The sequence below is a fragment of the Dysidea avara genome, chromosome 6 (genome assembly GCF_963678975.1).
Source record: "Dysidea avara chromosome 6, odDysAvar1.4, whole genome shotgun sequence".
NCBI lineage: Eukaryota > Metazoa > Porifera > Demospongiae > Dictyoceratida > Dysideidae > Dysidea > Dysidea avara.
In genome coordinates, this window is record NC_089277.1 from 18,872,404 (window position 1) to 18,893,236 (window position 20,833).

Here is a 20,833-nt window from a genome sequence, read left to right on the forward strand (position 1 = left end):
TAACTATAATTGCAAACTGTGTTGGCTTTATGCCCAAGTTCATTTCTCTTTGTGACAGTCGGTAAGGTAAACAGCATGTAGAAACTGAAACTGTACCATGTGTACACCACCTGTAATGTAGGTATACTGTAGATACAATTGCCTGAGCTTGCATGCAGTTTAACTAATTAGCCTTGCATGCTCATTATTTCACTATATGTTTTGCATAAGGATCATGTACTTTAAAGCACTATCGACATGCATGCTACACAGCAAATATAGGACACTAATATTTATGCTTGGTTCCCAATATATTAATTATTGTTGCATTAGTTGTCTTGCATGTAAAGCAGCGAAGGTTTTGTTTGTTCTTTACAGCACGTTGAAGTCACTGGTAGGGAAGACGCACTGAATAATTGAACTACATTCCTGTTAAAACCACAAACAATAAACTTTAGTGTTTTGAATCATTAATTTCAGCACGATGGCATAAGGAAACCTCATGCTCTTTAAAAATGTGACATCGCCATGTACTCTACATAGCTGCATGAGCAGTGCCGGTGTTTAATGCTTGGTCCTGGCATTAAAATATTTAATGTGGAGATGGTCCTGCACGTAGGGCAGGTACCAATGCTAGTATTAATATAAGCTAAACACTGCATGCACATTAATCTATTGGATCAAGCGAAACCTATTAGCATTTTCAAGAACTATTGTTGGAGAAAATGTAGTGGCTAATATATATACTACTACGGATTTAATGAAATTCTACATGTACAACACATTGTACAGACAATAGTAATGATGTAACAAGCCAAAGCCTAAGCTACATCATACACAAATTAACATTCCTAAGAACGTCAACTGTTCCAAGAATGGCTGCCTTCTGCAAGGTGGCAAAAACTACTTCATTATAGGCTGGAATCTTCTTCAGATGGCTCTTCTGATTCTTTGAACTACTACTGCTGCTGCTGCTGCTGCTGCTGCTGCTGCTGCTGCTGCTGCTGCTGCTGCTGCTGCTGCTGCTGCTGCTGCTGCTGCTGCTACTACTACTACTACTACTACTTTTTTCATTGAGCAATAATGACACACATGTACAATAGTACAGAATAATATTGGTAATACAGGCATACGCTTAAGTACAACCAAAGTTAATAGATGTTAAGATATTAATAGTCCCAAGAATAGCTGCCTTTTGGAGGTTATTAAACAATGTTTCGTTATAGTCAGGTATTCGCTTCAAATGAGTTTGTTGGTTAGCTGATACCACACCAGAATGACCAGTCACAACAGGAACAAGATCAACAGGTTGACCATAACACTCGGAAATCTCTCGGACAAGGGTTTGATACTTATTCAATTTTTCTTGCTCCTTAGTTAGTACATTGATATCTGCAGGGCAAGCAACTTCAAAGAAAATTATTCGCTCTTCCTTCTTTAAAAACAACACAATGTCAGGCCGATTGGATGAAACATGGACATCAGTGTACAAACCAAAATCCCATAAAACCTTTGCAACCTCATTTTCAACCACTGGCAAAGGTTGGTGATCATACCAGCACTTGGCAGATATTGGCAATTTGAAAGACTTACTGAGGTGCAAGTGAAGCATCCTGCCCACCATGTTATGCCTGCGAAGGTAACTAGTTGGTGCCAGTACAGGACAGCCAGAAAGTATATGCTGGATTGTCTCTTCCTGTTCCTGACACAAGCGACACAAGATTGACTGAATCAGAGTGTGCATTATCTTTGCCTGGTAAACCCTAGTGCACAACACCCGATCCTGCACGGCAAAAATACTACTTTCAGACTCGCCGTGGAGCGAACATTGCAGCCACTTGAAACTTCTCACAGCATCAATAGTTGAAGATTGTATGAAGGTAAAAAATTTACCATGTAATGGCTTGTCACATAGTACACTCTGAAGTTTCTTCCTCTGAGCAGCTATCACAGCAGTTTTCAATTGTCCAACCTCATAACTTAAAACATCAGTCAACAACAGAGAAGATACAACATCATCAGCCTTAGACAACAATGACTTACGTGGCGGGAACTGCACCATCAATTCACAACAGGCCTGCACTAAGTCATCCCTTGATGACTACAGGTGATGGGACAACAAGATTAGACGCCGATGGTAAAGGTGTTCAATGTTTAGCAAGCCTCTTCCACCTAACTTACGAGGCAAATATAATCTTTCAATAGCTGATCGTGGATGATGGCTTTTAGCAGCAGTAAGTGTCTTACGAACAGTAACATCGAACTGGGCAATCTCTGTCTTGGTCCAATCCACAATACCAAAACCATAGGATAGTAAAGGGATACAAAAGCTGTTAGTTGCCTTGACTTTAAACTGACCACAAAGCAGAGACCCCCACACTAGTTTCAAACGCCTGTGCAGTTCAGCAGTTATAATTGACTTATTGCAAGCATGATCAATACCTCCTGCCTCAGGAAACCCCAAATATCGATACGTTTGACCATAATCAAGCTCATTAATTTCACTTTCTAAAGTTGGTACAGGTCCCATCAAAATTAATTTGCCCCTCCTTGCAGACAGCTTGGCACATTTCTGATAACCAAACTGCATGCCAATGTCATCAGAAAACTTCTTAACATGGTCCACAAGAGTCCGCAAACCGTTATCATCCTGAGCAAACAACTTGATGTCATCCATATACATTAGATGTGTCAAATTCACAGTTGAAGAAATCTTATATCCCTTCAAATTATCTAACAAGTAACTGAGCGGATTCAATGCCAAACAAAACAACAATGGACTCAGAGTATCACCCTGAAAAATACCACACTTGATAGATACTTCTGATAATTGAGTAGTGACACTATTATGTACCCGCAAATATAATGTGGTCCTTCACAGCAGTACCAGTCTCTCTAAACAACCCACCAGTACAGATGGAAACTGAAACAATCAGAGGCACTCCAGGAGCCAGTTGTGAGGAATAGAGTCGTAAGCTTTTCTATAGTCTATCCAAGCAACTGCCATAGATCTATTTTTACTCCTCACCTGTCGCCATACACTATTAGTCAGTAAGAGATGATCAATACAACCATACTGACCCCTGGAGCACCCCTTCTGAGCAGGATGAATAAGTTTGTGGTGCTCACAATGTTGAGATACTAGGGAAGTGAGACAGCCAGTCCATAACTTGTAAATGATGTTAAGACAAGTAATTGGTCGATAATTCTGTGGGCTAGATAAATCATTGCTCTTGGGGATAAGTAAAGTTCTCCCAACAGGAAACCACACAGGTAGATCCACATCTCCCATAAGAAAATTGTGGAAATAGTCACACAGAAAGTCATGAACAGAGGACAACCGTTTCCACCAGAACCCTTGAATGCCATCAGGGCCTGGGGATGCCCAGTTCTTTAGTCTGCGAATAGCAGCAGTTAGTAAATCTGAATTTATAGCTGGTACAATATCATTTGAAGTAATCTCCTGTGCAAACTTGTCCCTCAATTGAGATAACCATGAGCTGTTCAAATTAGCTGAGGAATCACGCTCAAATATACTTCTCCAAAAAGCTACCAGTTCAGACTGGTCAGGAGCTCCAGTGCTATCAAATTTAGAATCAGTCCCGAGATTACGATAAAACAACTTTTGGTTTCTTCTAAAAGTCTTGTTCTGCCAAAACCGAAGTAATCTAGTTTGATATCTCCGTACTCTAGCTGCTAAACAAGTTATCCGCTGTTTCAAAGTCTCCACTGCTATTAAAAACGAAGGAGTATCCACAATATGGTAAAGTCTAAACAAAGAAGATTTCAGATGTCGTAATCGAGCTGTCAATGAGGGTGATTGATGGATAGCCAGCAATTGTGATAGATGACCCCTCAATTTTTGTATTTGTGATTCCAACCGAACTTTCCAAGCACCCCTGTCATTTCGTCTCCCTCCTCCATCAAACCGCTGACCAGATAGTCTTACAACTGCCAATGATGCTGCATAACTAAACAATTACATTGAGAAAATGATAAATGTTCACTCTGAATACATTCATTCACACACTTATTTACCAAGCATAACCACTTCTGAACTACTTTGGTTTGAGTCAACTTCGGTAATGCCTGTCGAGCAGTTAAGTTCAAAGTTCCCACCTCAGACAGACAAATACATATCTGATTAAATGCTATCCTCAAATCTTCAGAGGTAGCAAGTTCAGTCACACAATGCCGTACCAAGCTCAACAAAGCCTCAAACTCACTTGAATTATCTAATACTTCATACGGTGGAGTAACATTGATGGATGCACCCCCCTCTGGTGGTGGGGCTTTAGATGGTGAGTCAGGAGGAGTACATTCCACAAGTAATGGATCATCAATTGAAGGGGATGGGTCAGTTTTTGTTAACATACAATGTCGCTGTATATCGTGTAACTCGTGTTCAGACAGTAACTTCGAGTTAATGATGGCACGTGCCTGACAAGCCAAGTTGTTAGTATTACGAAACAATTTGTCCGGATTCCGAGTATCCCAAAAACTCTTTAATCTCTTCCGATAACCTCTGCCAGCAGCTCTAGCCTCGTAGTAGCATCGCATCAACTCCATGTTCTCCAGGCGGGACCATGGGTGCTTTCCACGAACTGTACTTGTCACAGAACGGGTGTCGTTCAACAGTCCAGTAGAAGAGCTCCCGGTAGATAGGGGTAACGAAACGGCGTCGTCGTCTGTTCCTGACATCGGACGATAAGCTGATTCACTATCCAGACGGGCATTAATTGGAGAACTAGTCGAACAAACGTCGTAGCGGAGAGCAACCACTACAAGATACTACTACTACTACTACTACTACTACTACTACTACTACTACTACTACTACTACTACTACTACTACTACTACTACTACTACTACTACTACTACTATTACTACTACTCCTACTACTACTACTACTACTACTACTACTACTACTACTACTACTTTCTATTAGTGCTGGGACGAATGTGAAAGATTCGAAGGTTCGTCCGAATTTTACGTATTTCAAATAGAGATACACGTCCATTATGGGTCACATGCGCATTCTTTGTAACCGAATAAACGCCATGGTATCTGGTTCAGGTGCCGGCTGGGATTTAGGCGACTCTTCCCAGCATAATAGGTCGGATGTGTGGCAGTACTTTAAGAAGGAGGGGAGCATAAATGTTATTTGTACCCTTTGTAAGGGCAAGTTTGCTTACCATGGTGGCACGTCAAATTTACAGGACCACCTGCAAAGAAGCCACTCCGCTGTGTACACTCGTGATTCTGGACAGCCCAAGATTGATTAAATAATGAAAGTACAGAAGTGTAGCCCAGCACGTACGAAGATTCTAGACAACCTGATTGTGGGACTGACTGTTCATGATTTACGACCAGCGAGAATGGTTGAAGGACGAGGATTTCAAAGCTAATGGAGTACTGTGAGCCTGGATACACTGTACCATCACAGAAACATATCGGTAAGCTTATGTTCGATCGATATACAAGTGGAAAAACATTACTCACTGACAAACTCAATCAGACGCGTTCTCACTCTCCCTCACCACCGATATATGGATGAGCAGTTCTACAGAAAAAAATAAAAATAAAATAGCTTATATTTCACATATTTGTCATTTCCTTACTTCATAGTGGGAATTCGTTGATTGTGTACTTGCTACAAATCATTTCCTGACCACTACACGGGAGAGAACATTTCTTCTACTATAAAGGAGGTACTAGAATCTTATGAAATTGCTGACTGTACAGTCAGTAGTATTGTACATGATCAAGGATCAAACATGAGACGGGCCACTGATCTGTTGCGGGATGGGCCGGAGTGAACTGTTCAGCTCACATCCTGCAACTTTGCATTAGTGATGGTTTTAAAAGTAATGCGTGTATTGATAGAGTTCTTGGTACTGCCCGTAAATTAGTAGGCCATTTGAGCCCATTTCCATCACAGCACATTGGCAACGGCTGAATTATACAAGCAACAGTCTCAAATGAATATGAATCAACAAAAACTCAAAATAGATTGTACGACGAGATGTAGTACCCTATATATGATTCAGCATTTAGTAGCTAACAGGTGGCCAGTCTCTGCTGTACTTTCAGATACTACCATCACAAAAAGGCAAGACCGTACCCTCGATCTCACAGCTCATCAGTGGAAGAGTTAGCTAAATTGCTTGAACCATTGGAAGTAGCAACCGTTTTCTTTTGTACAGAAAGAAAAGTGTCAATATCTTGCATTTTTCCAATAATGCACAATGTGTTTACTAGCATGGACAGTGAGGAAGGTGATTCAGCAAGTATCATTGCATTCAAGACAGCTGTTAGGGAATCCATCATGAGAAGGTGGAGCCTGGATGGAGGATTCACCACTTGTGTTAGCAGCACTGTCTTGATTCAAGAGCTTGAAATTTCTTACAGATGACTTGAAGCAATCAGTCAGAGAAAAGCTGTCACAACGGAAGGATTCTGATTGTAGAAACCCCTCTTTTCAGTGTGTTGCTGTCAAAGAGAAGGAACCATCTGAAACTCCACCTGCAAAAAAGAAAAAAATCAGCATTGGATATATTATTAGGAGATGACAATGACTCAGAGGGATCTGAAAATGATACAGAACTTAAAGAATTTTTGCTTGAGAAGTCACTACCTTGTAATTCTGATGTAATGGTTTGGTGGAATATGAACGAGCACAGGTTTCCAAACCTAGCCAAACTTACCTTGGCATACCTGCTACATCTGCCTCTTCAGAGAGATCGTTTTCTAAAGCAGGAATCATAACAGCTAAGCACCGAAATTGTTTAAAAGCCAAGAATGTTGAAGCCATTATTCTCTTGAACAAAAACTCAAAGTTTCTTAACCAGTAGGCAGTAGTTACTTACTAGTTAGTTCTTCAAGTTCTTAAGTTTTAATTATGTAGTACCCTTGACTCACTTACAGCTTTGAAACAGTGTTAAATGTGTTCTGTTATATGGAATGTAAGAAACAAATAATTCGAACATTCGTTTACTTTCTTTATAGAACATTCGAATGTAGAAAATTGACATTTGTCCCAGCACTACTTTCTATCTCACAATGGCTTGTACATATGTACAGTAGGTGAAGCAAATGTATTGTGTAACTTAACTAGGGAAGGGTACATGACTGTTCTATTTGCATACAGGGCTGTTATTTGTGCTATATTCTCTTCATAAAAACTGAGTATTAATTTATTAAGAAAGTGCATAAGTTTCCTCAGTGACAACAGATTAGGGCTGGGATGAAGCTTTGAATGTTTCATGGGTTCGTAGGTTGAGTAAAGTTCGAATTATAAAAGTATCCTTCGAAGCTTCGTAATGCACTCATAGTCTACAAAAGAATTACAAATAAACGTCACTGTCTTTATTGCAGCTGCTTATTCATCTTGCACAATCGGTCTTCATGTGCCACACCCACTTTTAAGCCATCACAGTTAAGCTTGCTACCGTAGTTGTAGCCTTAAAACACCTTATAAAGTGATAAATAATACATGGGAAATGTCCTTTTAGCCACTAGTTGGTGTTTACCTATGCATGATTGCAGTATATCGGACACGCCCATTTACAATCAATCTATCGCGGCATTCAGTACTGCTGCTATGCACTTTCTAAATGCATACACTTATTAAATAAGATTAGAAAGATAAAACGTAAGAGGTATGTTAGTAAATGCAAGAAAACCTGTAACTTGAAAGCTAACAGCGAAGCTTCAAATGTTTAAACATTTTATTAGCAAATGTTCGAATAATATTCGTCCCAGCCCTATCACAGATGTCACTTACACACACAATAGAGCCTTTAATATATTTGAAACAGAAGATGGCTGTAATTAAGTATATTGTATCCATGCAAAAACAGCCAAGCTGTATAAAAAGAGTTCAGCCTTCAAAAAGCCTGGGTGATGTGCATTATTTAAATTTATTATCATTAACAGTATTGCAGTCATTTCATGGCCGCCACCTTTGATTTCACTACTTGTTCACCCAGGCTTTTGAAGGCCACACCCTTTTATACAGCTTGGCTGTTTTTACATGTATTTCACTTTTTTGAACTTTAAATATCCCAACGTCAACCATAAATTGGCTTTGAGGTTTGTTTTTTATACAAATCATTGTTTTTCTTATCTACAGATACAATGACGATGGTATAAGATAAACTAGTGCTCTACCAATGCAGCTATCATCCAATAATAAAGTCAAAGGATCTCTGTTAATGCTGATAATTTCTCTATAACTTTGTACTTACTTGTTCATGGCTATGGCTATTATAAAGCAGTGGCAAATACAGGGGGTTGCAATGGTTTCAGCTAAAACCCCCTCTGAAAATAGTGTGCACCCCAAATTTATTCACGATTTGGGTAGATGATAAAATTACGTAGAGTTCTACTTAGTGTATTATAATGGGACTTTCTACTGGCCTAAACTTCATACATTTGCCTTTAAAATCACTGAAAATGCCATTACAGCCTTAATATAAGTTCCTCTAAAAATTATTATTGTTTTAATGAGTACAAGTGCTGTTTTGCTTCAAAACTTTCTGCAAAGGCCTGGATTCAACTGTGAAACAATGTTGTGTAGTGATTTTTACTGATTCCTTGCTAGCTATAGATCTATGTAGATATAAAAGGTAGGCCACTGAGCTACGTATCAGAGTTAAGATTTAGCCTAACAGCCCCAGCTGGACTGTATACACTTCTCAGTCAGCGATCACAGTTATTTTGAAAACTTCCTGAACTTGAAACCCCCTCTGAAAAATTCTAGATTTGCTACTGTAAAGTGTAATATAGTGCCTGTATATATTTGCAATAGTGTTTTATAACAAAGTAAATTCCTTCCAAGTCACATATGCATGATTGTACTATTTGTATATTAGGATTTTAAAATTTATTTTGCAGTGACTATTCAGGGTATCTCGATTTTTTATGCAAAACATGATGTTGTAGCTGCTCAATGTTACCAAAACAAATCCTGTACTTTTAATGCTAGAATACAATTTCCGTCACAAGTTTTGCTAGCATAGTACTTTTTATGATTATTATGATGATGACGATTCGCTCAAGTAGGTATTAATAGTAGTGTACTACCCAGCCAGTTGATACCAAAGTGGTTGTAATGTTGGTATTGATTTGATGAAATACGTACTAGAAATGTTGCAATGGTATTATTGTATTGATTACTTTTGTAACAATCTAATAGAGCACACTTTTTTTCAAGGATTCTAATTGGACACACATAGAATATTCTAGATTTTTCATTTGTAGATCTATGAAATTAGAGACTTTTACTATTGAGTACATACTGTAGATGTTAGCTAGAATTTCTATTTATAAAATAAAAGCTAAGTGAGGTAAACAGCCATGATAGTAGTGGCTCAGTACATGGTTAAGGATTTGAGGTCCCTGGTTCAAACACTGGTAAGTTCATTTTTTCATGCACTTTTTTACCCCGTGGAGACTGTTCTATTAGAGTATTTTGACCTCATGATTTACAGTTGTTTGGTTTTTGCTTGTAATTCTATAGCTGTCAATTTAATTTCTTTTAAACCACAAACAGTTTGGTTAACCTATATGTGTACCAATTTTAAAGTTATTCCCATAAGCGGTTTACCCTGTAGGTATGACAACAAGTTGGTCTTTTTTAACGCAAATAATCGTTCATTACTCTATGACTGCTTATCAGATTTGCACCAAACGTGGTACATGATATTTATTTATTTATTTTTATTATCAATTTTTGTCAATGACAGGGGTCACACAAAAGGCATAAGCCTGTACAGGGTGCTTCCCCACAAAAATTACACACAACATACAACTATACCAAACAAACAGCTACAAAAACAAATACACACGCAAACAATAAGAAGAAAGTTACAGAAAATTAATTAGAGTTTAAAAACAAACAAAAAATTTCAGTTTTAGCTTAAAATGATTAACAGAAGTTGTCAACACATCAAAAGGGATCGAATTCCATATAAATATCGAATTGACAAAAATGAATGGCGGAAAGCATTGATAGAGGAGGGTAAACAACGAATTGTCAAAGGGTGAGACCGGGTTGGAAGATCATTTATTTGAAAATAATCAGAAAATTTGATTGGAGTAAGTTTATTTAAAATAGCGTATAACATTGTAACAAAACCATATTACGTCTCTGCCCCAAAGATGGCCATTCAAGCTCCCTCAAACATTCATCACTGGATTTAGTCCACTGAATAGTTAATGGGTCAAAATAACTTTTTATCCACCTTGCAGCTCTACGTTGTACTGACTCTATCAAGTTAATGTTCTTAGCAGCAATAGATTGCTGCAATAGATTCTTAAAGTGCACTAAAGCTCAAGAAAATCGAGCTACGTATTTGCATTTTATAATGGTTTTTGTAAAGTGTGTGAAAAAACCCGAGCCCCCTAAACAAAGAAAAAGCAAAGAAATTTAAGCTAAAATTTGAGGGCTCATATTTCACAATTGTGTTAGGCAATCTTGCTCAAATTTAGTATGTGGGGTGCTGAAAGTGGAGGGCATTTGCAGTACAAAGAAATGATTCCAATTTGAGAAGGGACCACAGAACTAGCTACATATGCATGAAAATCATGTTTGTTTCTTCCTGTAAATATAAATATACTCACGGTGTAGCATGCCAGATTTTTTGGCTGCACGACACACTACCACGTGTCTTGATATTTCCAGAGTGTTGTGTGTATTTTGTTGTATTTCCACTGCAAAATGTTGGAGTGCTACCCACATTTTTTTATTAGGAGGAAAAGCAAGTAGACGGTGCCCCTGTGTTTGAAGTTAATGAAGCAGCTCCAGTATCTAGAACACAAGGAAGAGGCAGGGGTGCATTATTAGGTGCCATTAAACAAGGAGCAAAGCTAAAGAGTGTACCAACATCGTACACAGGTTAGCATATGACTAAGTGTATAGAATATGTGGTAAGAAGGAACATGATCATGGGTGCAACTGCACAGCTTGCATGTGTATCTGGTCTGTGATTGATCTCAGACTTCAAATTATTTATAACCTTGATTGAAAACAACCACATGGACACATGAGGATGTACCATTATTGTCTGTACAATGCTTGTTACGGCCCCTTTGTGCTATAGTAAATTAATACATAATTATTTTGACATGCTTTTGTAGCCCAGTTGTCTTGCTGATTCCATTTACACACCATCTTAAGAAGGGTGTTAGGGTTAGATTCTGAGCCTCATTTTAGACATCTACTGCTCCAACCAATTAATATACCACTTGGCCATCACTTCATCCTTAATATATATCCGTCACAAACTTGACTAGTGTCGAGAAAAATGGTGAATCCATAAGGTTGTGTGGGCAAATTTGCATTCATGCTCCCTTATATGTAACAAGTGTAAGGAAAATTAGAAATTATATATTTGAGTATGGATCACAGATGAAAGAAGCAATGGAACAACAGAGGTCAGAGGGGAGGTCATCCACACCTGCAGCTATACTAGTTGACATTTAATTCCTACTTCAGTCTGTCAATGGTATAGCCATGACTGCACAGGGGCGGATCCAGGGGAGGGGGCTTTGGGGGCTGAAGCCCCCCCCCCCCCCCCCCCCCCCCTTCATATTTAGGCTTTACTTGATCAATATGCTGAGTATTATAATGAAATTTTGTCTTAGCATAATTATATGATTACTAATAATACAAATACTCATAAAACTACCTTATAAACATCTTTCCAAGGTATTATCAGTGGATTTATGCTAAAGTTTATGCAACAAGGACCCGGATCAACATTGGAGGTGTACAAGATCGAGATACTCTAATAGAGCAGTCAGCTAACTACTCTAATAGAACATTCATGTAGTTGGTTCTGTTATGGAACTTTTCCAAATCTGTCTGCACCTATACATACAATGAAGTGCATTGGTTTGTTTAAAGGGCTTCATTCATCCACTTGACGATGTGTAGTTAATATATATGGCAATACGTAATTTCGTTACACAATTTCCATTGAAAATGCTCTCAGATTCAATCTTGTATTGTTCAAATTTCAAAATTTTCCATGTTCAACATTATTATTCTAACATGCACCTATTCAGTGTTGTGCAATTGTGAGAGGGGTGCATCATGTATTTGGTTGTCTGTACCTACCCAAACGTTTCCATTAGCAAAATGCTTTAGAAAGCCATACCTATAATCTAAAGGCAGTATATGAAATATCTACAGGCAGAAAATATTATGAATTTTATGTGGAAATGTCTCCAAATTGCAGTATTTTAGCATCTATTTTTCAAAAATTTCCTGGGGGGGGGCATGCCCCCACACCCCCCCAGTTCCAGCATACTTTGCATGCTGGGAAGTGTGCTTTGCACACCTCTACCCAAGAGATTAGTACCTTGAGCTAGCCCCCCCTTTTATAAATCCTAGATCCGCCCCTGCTGCAGTAGAGATTAAATGTCAACTAGCGTAGCTGCAGGTGTAGATGACCTCCCCTTGGACCTATTACATGTGCCTATGCATACTATACATTTTCCACCTAATAGCTAGTAAAGATTCTGGCCCTCCATTGGATCCAAGAATGTCAGCAACAATGAATGAACGTGGTGATATTGTATCCTTCGGTGAGGATTACGATAGTGATGAAGATTTCAGTAGCAGTAGCAGTAGCAGTGACGATGATGAACGTATGATATCTTACAAAAGTAAGTACTAACACTACCCTGTATTAGTTATTAACCTGGTGTGGATACACAGAGAGAGTAAAAGCAGTCAAATTACCACAATCAAGTGTGAAAAATCGTGCCTCATCAAATGCTAGCAAGGAAGAATGTTACGAGGATATGGCTGACGTTGAAGAAGAGTATTACGAAGCTGAGCAAGAAGCACTTAAGGCAAAAGAAGAAGCAGCAGCAGAACTAAGTCGTCAACAACAACAAGAAGAAAGGAGGAGACAGGCATATGTGCCACAGGAGATCACAATCAGACAACTCTTCCGTTTACAAAATGTGTGTTAATTTAATAGCTGTTGATCTATAATATTTTACACTTTTCTTAGACCACAACATTTGGTTGGACCTTGGCTGATATCAGTTCACTGAATTTGGATGACAAGAAAATCATAACGCTTTTAGAAAATGCTGGAGCCAAGTCTTTTGGTATGAGCATATGAAGGAATATAAATAGCATATGTCACAGTATGCACTGTTCCCTATAGCCATATATAGTATGTAGTACTGCATGTGTACTTGTATATATAGTAACATACGTTTAAAGGAAGCAATGCTGTGAGATGTACAGCACCATCTTCATGCTATTAGGCCAACAATTGTAAATTCCTTGTTTCCCATCCTAGTCAGGCAAAAAATACCATACGGGCGGGTGGCTATTGTTTATTATTATTGTTAAAAATTATTATTTAATATCAAGGATATTAAAGGGAGCCCATTAACTCCAAATTGCTTTTTCTCTTAAATTCATGAGAGCTAGATTCAAGGTTAGTTGTAATTTGAAAGATTTTACTAGATTCAAACCTCTAGAAGGATTTGAGTGTTGTAGTGTTTCCTGAGCAGCCAAAAATGCATTTAGCTACGTAGCTATATAGCTGCTTGGTTTGCCATGCTTGTGGTGACACGTGCTAGCTAGCTAGTACTGTACTTGCTAGCCTGACTCTGCACCATCAACTGTAACAGTATGAATTTTCTAAATGTTTCACACATTAATAACAAATAGAGAATGAGACTCGTGTTGATGCGCATCTCAAGTTTACCAATGGCTAACTACTTGAAGAGATTCACTGCTAGCTAGTATTACACTGGATGCCATGCACTAAATAACATCAGAAACTCACATCAGGCTCCACCTATCCAATAACCTAGTCTTCTTTCCAATGACACGACCACACAACTGAACTCTCTGTCAGTATCAATAATATTTAGGTCACGTGACTATCAAATGCAATAATAAATTTGCATGCAGCTCTAAAATCACCATGCAGGCGGGTGAAAGGAAACAAGGAATCTACAATTGGTAGCCTTATATAGCATGTACCTACATGTACAAATCTTGTATTACATAATTTGCATTGTTTTCAAATCAGGTGCCACTGTGTATCAGGCACTCTGTGTCTTGGTAGCTAGTGAGATTGTTGTCTATTATGTGAAGAAGTATGTTCAGAAGATTGTCTCCAAGGCTGTAATAGCAGATGAAGATATTGCCAAAATTCTTAGAGCAACTGATTACCAAAAGTTTACTAAAGCAGTTGAATTTCTCAAGTCAGCCAACAGAAAACATCCCAGCCTTTATAAACGACTGGAGCTGGGTAATAGTTGGGATGAAGTGATTGTGAAGATCATTACTAACTGTCACAGTTGACCAAACACATCAACCCTATATAATAGCTAATTTGTTTATTTTTGTGTGGTAGACATCATGTACCCTTTTTGAATTCACATAATATTTTTGTCTATTAATTAAAGTGATGAGGCATTTTGCATTGTATGTTAACCCCCCTTCAAATTCCCTTAAGGTACGTATGACCCTGTACTTCACATACTGTGAAGCAAAGTTCTATATCTGCTCCTAGGCCTGGTGTATAATCTGAAACCCACACTGAAAATTTCTAGATTTGCCACTAGGAATATAGCTACATTTCAAGGCGGATAATGTGCAAACCATTATACAACATAAAATCAATACATGTACAATAAGGAAAGGCACTTAGTGGCTTTTACTGGAGTGTCTCAAGTTAATTCCATAGGTGCCATGTAAGTGTAGGAGAGTTGACACAGAAAGCAATGAACCTGCAACCATTATTGGTCAGGCATTCTCTTTAATAAAATTAATTGTAATAATAGCGATGTTTCAACCGTCAAATAAATAGGAAGACAAATAGAAGGAGCAAAATTCACATATTAGAACAAAACAAAAATTCTTTGAAATCAATTACATCATAAACACATCAAATTATCACATCAATGAACCAAGATATGTAAAACAGATTATAACAATAGTTCTTATATTATGCACATTCTAAATTAACATTTACATAAACCTGTACTATATCTTTTCATGTATGACATCAAATAATTTACACAATTAAAGCACCATTAAATGGTCACATGTATTATACAAAAGCACATAATTAATTATGCATGCACATAATTAATATAGATCTCAGGGGTGTATGCAGGAATTTTGAAAGGGGTTTCCACTACAGCTAAGTGACTGTTATATTAGAGTAGTTTATTGCCTGGCTGCTTTATTAGAGTATCTCGATCTTTTCACCAAAATCATAATGCTATAAGTGTTGTTATCATGTTAGAAACTACTATATATAGGCTTAATAGAGGCTAAAAAGTGCATGCTCACAAAATAAAAAAAAGTTATGTGTTTTGAAAGTTCACGTATTTCTAAGTAGACAGAATATGTGCCCACATGAATTGGCCTGTTTTCGCAAACCCAGGCAAAAGGTTTGAAAAGCAATATAAGCATTATTACTGTTCAAAAGAAAATACATCCATTAAAATCATGTGATGCCTACATTAGCAGTTCAACTGACTATATTATGTTCTGTGACAGTGAATAATAATAATTACTTTCGTGCTACAACAAAGCTGTGGCCTCCAGCATCATTTATAATGTTTCTTACTTCCATAGGCTTAGTCCAGAAGTCTGCATGAAGGACATCAAAGCCAATTTCTTTGTAATACCGTTCCACATCTTCCAATGACAAAGAAAAAGAAGTATGATATCGCTTGTCTTCAAACCTATACCAAGTATGCTCTAAACTTGTCTGTGACACAAAAAAGCCATTGGGAGCTATCATGTCATAAACTTTCTTCAAGCCAGCTTTATAATCTTCTAAGGAATCAAAACAAGTACCAAAACAAAAGCTACTGCTTAAAATATCTACCGGTGCTTTAACAGCTGGAACTATGACATCAGCCTTTATGTCACATGGAAGTACATGTAGTAAACCACGTAACTTGTCTTCATGTTCTAGCACAGCATCAAAACTAGTTTTATCTTCAAGCTCTTGTATAACATATTTAAAGTAAGGTGACCAATCAAAAGCATCAGGATCCTTGTTTATCCACATGGACACTTCATTTAAGTTGGCTTTCAGATAGTCAGCATGATATATCTTAGCCACATATGGCACAGCACTGACGTATGTGTAAATACAAGGACCCCCTCCAACTTCCAGTAGAAGTGCAGTAGAATTATCCCACTCCTTGTGATACTGTTGATAGAAGTTGTGAAAGTATTGAGGTGTCTGTGGAGATATGAGTGAGCCTGCAACCATTGGTGCATTCTTCTCAAGCACAGAAAAAGGATAGTGGAGATTCAAGTATCTCTTTGTGTCATTATAACGCTCCTCCATAACACCACTGTCACTGTACATTTATACATACTAATGCATACATATATAGATACCATTATCAAGGGCGTAGCCAGGGGGGTTTGGATGAACCCCCCTTCAGTCAGAAGCAGAATTTTTAATTTGAAAATCACACCAAATCTTACAGCCCTGAGCTCTCTTGTAGCTACTTGCACACTGGCATGGCTCTGTACTGCTTTGGAAGGTCACAATGCATTATTTTTAATAGGTAGCAGCTGCGATAAACTTGAGTGGTTGTGTTATACATGTGTCAGGTTAGCACAGACCATGAATAGTTGGTGTATATTTACATGATGAATGTTTTGTTTATTTATCACATGTTGCGGGCACATGATGTATCGAATATATTATTGGAGTACAAGCCAAGTCCAAAGTCAACAGCAGGACTGACCGAGAATAATATATACCCGGAAGAAAGTATTACCAACTATAATGTGGAGGACTCCCGTCTAAGAAGCTCAGTGAAGTTGGCTGTCAGTATAATATTACGTCAGTGTCTGGAAATGAAGATTAGTTAGTCAGTATATATTACGATATACCCGTAGGTTTATAGTTCTATAAGTTGCATAAACTAGACAATGGGTAACCTGCAGTTCAAATCCTGGAGTTGGAAAATTTTTTTCCCTTACATTGGCTCCTTTTCTGTTTCACCTTATTTGCTATAAGTCATTTAAGTCTCAGCCGTTGTTAAGTTAGGTAATCCTAAGGCTGCAGCACATGTTGCTGTCAAACCTTTAGTGCTGGTCACTGTAAAGCATTACTAATAATAATAACTGCAGTGTGTAGGTTTAAGCTAGTTAGATGCACAAACGGCACCTTTTAATGTCACTGCCCAAGGACACAGTTTGTGTATGCATCATTTTCATTCAAACGTGGTTCAGGGGAAATACCCAGGCTTTCCTCCCAAAGACGTTTGTGCACTTCAAATCCAAACCCCCTTCCAGAAAATCCTGGCTACGCCCCTGATTGTACATACATGTATACCATTTTGACACATGCAGATCGAAGGAAACCATAGGATATTCATATCTTGACTTGAACACAGGATGATATCATGATAATCGCCTTGTGGTCTGGGCGATATCATAATATAGCCCTGACCACAAATCCCTGAGGAAGTACAAAGCATTAGATTCCTTTGATCCTATGTGCTGAGCTTTACATTGTGGGCTTGAATTTGGCGTACACTCTAATACATTAGTGTAGGTAAGTGTTCTCTTGAAGGAAAAGGTATTGTTTGACCACTAGACATCACTGAATAATTGTTCTAGCAATGTAGGGAAGTGTTTTTCTACACAGCACATTTCAACCATGTAACATGATGGCTCAGATGTTTTAAAAGTCAGTAAATTGTACTTACCTTAGCAGCCTAGGAATCCTAACAGGGTTAACGCTGTGGTTAGAAATAGAACCACTAAAACTAACAAAATTTAAACCCACAATTGTTTCTTTAGAAATGTACTGTGTACAGGCTGTAGTGTATGAATATAGTCCATTGCAGAAAATCATGCCATATTTAGTATATTTCCTCCTTGTGAGTTAATCTTGTTGTGCATGTAACAGATTTAACAGAAACCACTAACTGAACCACAGTAATCTTTTTCCCCCATCCGACTGCTCTGGCATCAGAATTACAAATAATTTTGATCCAGCCATAGAATGTTTATTGTAAAGTTTTTAACAATCAACTATAACATATGAATAGCATCTTACAAATACCGTAGCCCATGATTTTGTAATGTTTAGATACCTGTGTGTAATCTAATGGGGTTTGTCTTTTCGTCTATTAGGTGAGCATGCTCAAGAGGTATATATTACTGATACCATTGCCACTTGGGATTTGCCTGATATATATGTATGCCTGTGTTCTTGGACGCATATATCAGGCAAATCCTAATATTAAGATGAATAAAAAATTGAAAATTTTAAAATGGGAATAGGGATCGCTGAAAAAAAGCCACAAAACAAGAAGGGATCACTGGGGTGGTATTGTAAACCACAAATCCCTATTTTGACTCTCTGTCATAAATTTTTAGTTACATGCTCTGTCATTTTGAAGTGAGTCAAAATAGGGATTTGTGGTTTACATTACCACCCCAGCAATCCCTTCTTGTTTTGTGGCTTTTTTCAGCGATCCCTATTCCTATTTTAAAATTTTCAATTTTTTATTCATCTAGTTTGTGTACTTTTCATTAATCCAGTAATGGATAATGAAGAAAACTGTTGTAAATAGTGTAATTTTGCATTCTGCATAGTAACACCGTCAACATTTCAGTACACACATGAAACTGATCAAATTGCAATGTGTATACAGACTGAGAGTCTCCTAATATGAGCTACAATTTACATTACTGGTGCCTTTGATAGCTGTCAAATTCAGTGCAAGGATTGTTGTTATACACCTGACTGCATTATACATCAAGGTGAACTCCCTTCAGACTGGAAGAGGGCATATACAACACCAGTATACAAGAAAGGCCCATGTACTAATCCATCGAACTATAGGCCTATATCATTGACTAGTATTTGCTGCAAGTTGTTGGAACATATCATCATCTCAGCAATATCTTCTCACACTATTGACTGCAATAATTATCATGTGTACAAATTAACATGGATTTCTTTGATAATGAAGACTGTGGTGAATAGTGTAATTTTGCATTCTGCATAGTAACACAGTCAACGTTTCAGTGCAAACATGAAACTGATCAAATTGCAATGTGCATACAGATTGAGAGTCTCCCAATATGAGCTACAATTTACATTAATTGTGCCTTTAATAGCTGTCAAATTCAGCGCAAAGATTGTTGTTATACACTTGACTGCATTATTAGAGTATTTACATGACTGCTCTATTAGAGTATTTAATCTGGATAATCCGCCCACATACAATAATCATGAAACGAAAAAACCACCTTGCAACAAAGTCATCACCCCAGATTAAGCTTTCTGGCCTATACTGAGTTTAGTAAAGACAGATTCTATTAGCCACAAGCAGCGCACACCAAAAAACCTAACTTTGAGTGCAATCTTGTATGGCTTCTCGAGAGTAATGACGTTTTGGCAAGAAGAAACAGCCTGGTTTGGGCTGTTTCCATTTGAAAACGAAATCAAAAATAGGTCATGGACATGCACAATGATCCATTCAGCAAGCCTTGCTACTTTTTATCCCAGGATTCTCCTTGTAAACTTCGCTATGCCTGTGAAAGAATAATATTATGAATAATAAGAATAATAATATGAACAAAATGGCAATTTTCAGTTTTGTCTGAAATACACATACTGTTTCCTTTTCACTTGATACTTAGTAGTGGACCTACACTCATTGCAAAGAACCACCAGAGGGTTGTTTTGAGTTGAAGGATGCTTTTCAAGGTGGTTTTTAGGTGTACGTTCTATTAGGATTTTTGCAAAAAACATGGACGATCCCTATTATGAACCCACTATCATGGTTCATGATATATAGAAGTGCGTTTATACAGGCAGAGCACAAGTGCACGTTGTATAACTGCTACGTATGTACCACTCACCTAATAGGTGGAAAGATCCAATGCTGCAGCTACATTTCTTTTATAAGGTAGAATGCCAATGTCAATTACTGTGCTCTAAAACTAACAACATTATTACGTATCAAGCATAGCCTTCACCATAGAATCACATGGCAACGCCACAATCGATTGTTATGGTGAGTATCAATTAGAATAATTTTATTTTAAAAAGCGATTTAAGGTGGAAGGAAGCTTGATCAAACTAGTAAGGTATGTAACTACGTATATATATATATATATATGTAAATACAGTTTTACCTGCCTTGTTTGCCTCTTTGATCACCATTGGCTGCTTTTATATCACATGTATAATGTAGTAGTGACGTTCCCTGTATGGCCCCACAATCGAATTTCGTATGTTAGACTATTTAAGAATTCGAATAACAGTACAGCGTCTTGCCACCTATTAGGTGAGGTGTCGTAGCAGCTTAGCCTACTTGTGCAATATAGCACAAAACCACAGCCAGTGCAATTTAAATATATTGCACTGTGGTCAGTGCATTATACATTATAATGCACTCGCTGCGGTTAGTGCAGTAGTACTATATATGAATTATAGCACTCGCGGCGCCTTTGAACTGCCCACGCAGAGGGGTACTGCATTATGCATCGAGGTAGCGTGTTGTGCAGCCAAGGAAAGCCGATGCGACAGATAGTTTTCTGACTGTTGTACTAGAATAGGTGACCACTCTATTAGGCCACTCCAACTTGATTCCTGTTTTCCATCCTGTCCAAACAAACTTTGCCATGCGAGTGGCCAGTAAAACTACTACCCATGTACACAACTACACACACACACACATATTATTTCGTGTATGTCTATTACAGAAGATGGGCAATCCATGTTAACATGGACAAAGTTGCAAGTAAAATAGTCAGATTAACCAACATGCTTGCCCGCACCATGCACTCAGTCGTGTCCGATAAAAATC

The 20,833-nt window shown here is 37.9% G+C and overlaps 2 protein-coding genes across 2 annotated transcripts in view; one reads left to right on the forward strand and one right to left on the reverse strand.

Moving 5' to 3' along the window:
- LOC136259311 (protein mono-ADP-ribosyltransferase PARP4-like) overlaps positions 1–14,324 on the forward strand; it is a 74,436-nt gene extending 60,112 nt beyond the window's left edge. The window contains exons 53-57 of the mRNA XM_066052803.1: positions 10,736–10,880; positions 12,497–12,655; positions 12,708–12,958; positions 13,009–13,108; positions 14,086–14,324. Coding sequence (XP_065908875.1) covers positions 10,736–10,880; positions 12,497–12,655; positions 12,708–12,958; positions 13,009–13,108; positions 14,086–14,324 — 894 coding nt within the window. The remainder of the gene's footprint in view (positions 1–10,735; positions 10,881–12,496; positions 12,656–12,707; positions 12,959–13,008; positions 13,109–14,085) is intronic.
- A 1,219-nt stretch (positions 14,325–15,543) lies between these two features.
- LOC136259312 (nicotinamide N-methyltransferase-like) lies at positions 15,544–16,050 on the reverse strand. Its single transcript, XM_066052804.1, has one exon. The coding sequence runs from the start codon at positions 16,048–16,050 to the stop codon at positions 15,544–15,546; it is 507 nt and encodes a 168-aa protein (XP_065908876.1).
- Between the last annotated feature and the right edge of the window lie 4,783 nt (positions 16,051–20,833).

Bases quoted from the DNA above. Each gene is read 5' to 3' on its own strand.
- LOC136259312 (XM_066052804.1), bottom strand. From the start codon at position 16,050: ATGTGGATAAACAAGGATCCTGATGCTTTTGATTGGTCACCTTACTTT.